Below are 5,502 nucleotides of genomic sequence, written 5' to 3'. Positions count from 1 at the left end.
GTGCGCGATTTCATTGAGCGCTTGTGTGACTTTAATATACTATTTAAGACAATGAACATTTTGGTTGATTGTGTTTGCACAGGTGAGACATGCTTTTCACATTAGCTTACTAACTGTAATTTAAATTGGACATGAAATATGTTTATAATGTGCTACACCAGTGGTTCTCAACTCTGGTCCTAGGAACCTAACTCTCTCTGCACATTTTGTATGTGTCTTATCTGACACATTCAGGGCTGCATTTCCCAAAAGCATAAGTGCTTAAGTGAAACCAATGGAGCTATGATCAACTTAGGCTTACGATGCTTTTGGGAAACACAGCCCAGTTCATGAAGTGCTCTCCTAATGAGCTGATGATATGAATCAGGTTGAATCACATGAAATCATGTGTTAAATAAGAAGACATACAAAATGTGCAGAGCTGTGGGTCCCCAGGACCAAAGTTTTTTTTCTATAGGCTAGAAGGGATACAGCTGTGGCTACTGGGCATGTGCATATAAATATAGCGCAATTTTTGTCACACTGTACAACAATAATTACTGTTTTTTTGCATTATTATAAGGGGTAGGTGTAGACGTTAATAAAACAATCTAATAGGTAGAAAATGTTATGTATTGTTAGTTTCCGGCCGTAGCTGTATCCCTTCTAGCCAAAACCCAGGACCAGAGTTAAGAAATCCTGGAAACAGGAAAGCGTTAACCTAAGACAACTAAGATGTTCAAGAGATGATGAAAACACAACCACACCATCTAGATATAAAAGCAATGACTGAAAATGCTGATCACCTAGAATCTTTTCGATTAGATGCTGAAATGTCCCTGAACCATTGCACAGTCCAAATGGCATACAAATAAAATGATAGCGCCAAAATGGAGTACAAAAAGCACAATACAAAAATTCTCAGCAACCTCCACTTGATTATAACCACTAGTGAGATCCATGGGCATGTTGCCATTTTTTTAACAATAGTGGTGAGGGATAAGGGCTACAACTCTCACTAATGCCCTACTCCAAAGGTTGTGTAATATGACTCTTCACCTCTTCATACTTGCTTGGGGAAAGATGATGATATCGCTGACAAACCGGGAAATCATCAGTGACCGTTATCTCAAGCTGTATAACTGCAGTGCAGCCTAGGTCATTATCACTGAAAGCAAACACATCAACGTAATAATTAAATAATGCTTTAACTTTTGCTGACTCCCCAAAAAGGGAGATTCTAAATAAAAATTATGTTGAAAAGATCCTGCCTCCTGTGTAAAAATCACAGCTTCTTCTGGATATAGGCCTAATGAAATCTGAACCTCCCTCTTAACCAGACCTGAAGACACAATAAAGCCTCCAGGTAGAGCACCTTCATTCACTTTTAACCCCTCTACCAAGCAATATCCTGAATCACATGCATTCTGAAAACCTGTAGCAGGGACCAAACATAGTTCCTGCAGATATCATTACGAGTGTGGGGGCCATCATTTTTGAACCTTGATATACTTGAGCACTTCGTCGTGGTGGCATGACCTTAAAATGTCCAGACAAAATTTCATTGCAGCCTTTAATTTGTATTCATGCCAACCAGCCCTGGGACTTTTTTCCTGTTTAATTTTGTTAAATGATCTGGTCTTTCACCACTTAAACACAATGCTGTGACAGGATATGTAGGCTATTCCATAACTAGTCGACCATGTAAGTGCACTAAATCTTTTTTTTCCCATGACAATGCAAAATCTTGATTATTGAAAATATCTCACACATTTTGACAAATATATCACACATAACCAACAAAACATCAGTTTACCTTAATTAAAGAATTCTCTGCCTACCTACCTATCTGGCGTTGTCTATTCGGCGAGCATGCCTTTGCTTTCACTGACACGCCGCCAACTCGGAAACTCGGGGCTTAAAGAAACGTCTGAGTTTCCCACAAGTAATAACGGCTTTGTGTATATCTTTAGAATATGTAGTATTCAATTCATTAATAATTCTCATAATTACAGATTGATCCACTTCCTGAATTTCAAATAATTTAACATCATCCTCTATATTCTGTCAATGTACACTTGCTGCAGAGAGAAAACAGAGTGCACCTGCCTACAGTATTTCACTGGGCACTTCCCAATTCACTTCCCCCTCCACCCCGCACCGGGTCACTCTCATTAGTCTTGGATCAATGAGTGGTTTTGTCTGGTAGAGTTTCCCACGTCTGTATGCTCTGCTGGCAGTCGCGTGGCTCTAGTCAAACAGATCAGAGATTAATTCACAGACATCTGCCCGTGGCCGAGAGCACTCTGACATCTGCTCACATTCACTGCTGGAGGGCGAAGTGATGCAACTTATGGCCTAGTTAGCTTACTACTCTTTTCTAAAAGCTTCTTAAGACTTCTTTAACTTAAATGTTTTAAGACAACATTAATTAATGCATGTATTAATGTTGTCTCATGTTTTATATTTTGTAATTTAAACAATTTTAAGTAGTGTTTTTTTTTTGGCAAATCAAAATTTCTCTATCATTTGTTTCAGAGTTCTGGCTCTGTATACCTTTGGGATTGGATTTGGTTTTGCTTAGGTCTATTAAGGACAGGGCGTGAATACGCATTTGGTCTCAGGTGGTTGACTGTAACAGAACACTCTAATGAGATCCTGGGAATGCTGAGCCACCATGGAAAACCATAATGAATTTCACGTGACACAAAACGTGTAGTTTCTGTGTGCAGAACGCCTCTAGGCTGGACATCTGTTGTTTGCTTTGAGTAGGCCTATGTGTGTGTGTGTTTGGGGGCTCATGCATTGAATAGAGGCGGTGACCTGTCATTTGTGAGTGATAGGAGCGAGCGTGTGGGAAAATATCTCAGGCAAAGAGCTTGTGTATTGAGATGCTAATGTCCCTCCTATAAATATAGGGCGTGCACAGCGCGGAGGGCCTTAGAAACACCCAGCACTCAGACAGGAGTGAGTGAAACTCAGTCTGTACTGCTCAGAAGCCACTGGAGATGACTGCTACCAACCTCCAGCAAAATGCAGGCCAAAGGCACATCAGCGCCAAAGAGGAGAGAAAGGTATTCAATAATATCACTATAAAATGTTCTTAGGCCTGTTATGAAAAGCATAGACTTTTGTTTTCTGTCTTTTGGTCTTTTTCAGCTGCGGAAACCCCTCATTGAGAGAAAGAGAAGGGAAAGAATAAATCACTGTCTAGATCAGCTGAGAGAGATGGTAGTTGGAGCTTTTAGGCTTGATGTAAGTTAAAATGCCATTTGAAAAATATAATTAAATTCTTGCATGTACAACACATCTTTGTCACACAGTCTTTTAACCAGTTTATCTTATACTAGTACCACTAGACTCACCATGATCTTTTTTTTCTTTTGTTTAAATCATAAAACAGCAGTCTAAGTTAGAGAAGGCTGATATTCTTGAGATGACGGTGAAACATTTGCAGAATATCCAGAGCAATAGAGTTTCTGGTAAGTAAATAGCATTTTTCAAAGCAGGCTGTATACAAACTTTGAAATGGCCATTGTTTTTTAGCAGTGTTTTAGTATCCATGTTTTGTTGTATTACATTAAGTGAAATTTCCCAATTAAAGTTAGAACGTTGGCATTTTCTGGAAAGGATGCCATATGTAAAGTCTCTATTGTTCAGCAATATCACCAAAACAGAGCAACAACAATTTCACTGATTTGCTCATTTCATTGTTGATGTTTAATTATTAACAGTTAAAAAATATATATTCCTGTGATCTTTTTGTCTCCACTCAGACCCCATTCTGGATGCAGAGACCCAACAGAGGTACAGTACTGGATATATCCAGTGCATGCAGGAAGTTCACAACCTTCTACTTTCATGTGACTGGATAGACAAAACCTTGGGGTCCCATCTGCTCAACCACTTACTCAAATCTCTACCTCGATCAGCTAAGGACTGCCCTCAGCTACCCAAGAACTCGCAGACAAGTATTTCTTCTAACCATAGCGACTACATTGGTTTCCATGCTGATGAGTTCGAGAGTCCAAAAACCTGCCCTCCTTCTCCTGTCTTGTATGAGAAGGCCATCCAGTCTCAGAATCAGTGTTCTACTCCCATGAGAATGCCACATGATGTGGAGAACCCACACCTCTCAGTTCTAAAGATGTGGAGGCCCTGGTGAAATATCTGTGATTTGGCAGTGTACAACTATGGTGTCTCCATATGTATGTATATGTAGTACATATGACTTACCTGGACAACTGTATTTACCGCTTTGTATGAATGTCAAATGAATAAGTATGCCGCCAGTCTGCACAATGCAGAGCTGTATACACCCAGTTTGTGCTGACTGTGGTAGACCCTCCTCTAATATGTATCTTATAGATATGTTTCACTGACCAGAATAGTCCCCATTTCAGACCCTCTCTACTTCCTCTCCGAAGTAAAAGCTACTGTAGCCTGCATTGTAGAAGGCCCCTAATAATAATTTTATTTATTTAATTATCACTAAATATTTAATGAAAGAATTTTCAGTATTAGAACTCTTTTTAAATTAAACACATTCTTTAGCTACTAATACTGTCACATTTGATTCCTTATCACTTCTATGTACAGCTTTGAACAGTTATTAATAAAGAAATGGTTTGCAACATGTACATAGTAATGTATTGTTCTTTCTCTCACCTATTCAGATGCGAATATATAAATGTGTAGAAAAAGTAAACATATAAACATAAACAATGGTAGTCTATGAGGAAATTTTTTTGGCAGATTGATACAATATATAAATCAATATCATACCAATAAAAGATTGCTGCAGGATTGATTTTAACATAAGTTGGAATTGGACAGTCTAAGAACCTGCCCTTATTCTCGCGTATGAGAGTGTAGCTCAAACTTAGTATCAGTGCTCAATATGTCTTCCTGATATATTAAAATAGCTTTGACTAACACAGCACTTGTCAAAACAACGTAACAACAACATCATATAACAACTACCTTCCCAATGACTATGTGTCCTGGTTTTATTTATATATATTATATATAATTATTGCACATTTCACAGGTGAATGTGCACACACACACACATATATATATATATATATATATTATTGCACATTCACGTGTGAAACAGTCCTTAAGACACTAACAGTTACAGCAAAATCAGTAATAGTGTGAAATATATTTACTATTTAAAATAACTGCTTTCTATTTGAATAAAATGTTTTATACCTGTGAATTTATACCTGTGATTTCAAAGCTGAATTTTTAGCATCATTACTCCAGTCACATGATCCTACAGAAATCATTCTAATATTCTGATTTGCTGCTCAAAAACATTTATTATTATTACTATTATTATGTTGAAAAGAGCTGAGTAGATTTTGTTCAGATTTCTTTGATGAATAGAAAGATCAGAAGAACAGCATTTATCTGAAATAAAAATATTTTGTAGCATTATAAATGTCTTTATTATCACTTTTGATCAATTTAATGCATCCTTGCTAAATAAGAGCAATATATATATATATATATATA

General features: G+C 37.4%; 1 protein-coding gene across 1 annotated transcript in view; it reads left to right on the top strand.

Moving 5' to 3' along the window:
• The window catches only part of her8.2 (hairy-related 8.2), a 6,075-nt gene extending 1,645 nt beyond the window's left edge, over positions 1 to 4,430 (top strand). Inside the window, exons 2-5 of the mRNA XM_016442763.1 lie at positions 2,898 to 3,053; positions 3,139 to 3,234; positions 3,383 to 3,461; positions 3,756 to 4,430. Of these exons, the coding sequence (XP_016298249.1) occupies positions 2,988 to 3,053; positions 3,139 to 3,234; positions 3,383 to 3,461; positions 3,756 to 4,144 (630 nt within the window). The 5' untranslated portion in view covers positions 2,898 to 2,987 and the 3' untranslated portion in view covers positions 4,145 to 4,430. The remainder of the gene's footprint in view (positions 1 to 2,897; positions 3,054 to 3,138; positions 3,235 to 3,382; positions 3,462 to 3,755) is intronic.
• The last annotated feature ends 1,072 nt before the right edge of the window (positions 4,431 to 5,502 follow it).

The sequence above is a fragment of the Sinocyclocheilus anshuiensis genome, unplaced genomic scaffold (assembly GCF_001515605.1).
Source record: "Sinocyclocheilus anshuiensis isolate Anshui unplaced genomic scaffold, SAMN03320099.WGS_v1.1 scaffold1257, whole genome shotgun sequence".
In the NCBI taxonomy this organism is placed as follows: Eukaryota; Metazoa; Chordata; class Actinopteri; order Cypriniformes; family Cyprinidae; genus Sinocyclocheilus; species Sinocyclocheilus anshuiensis.
Note: the sequence above shows the minus strand (reverse complement) of the source record. Positions and strands in the feature narration are given on the sequence as shown.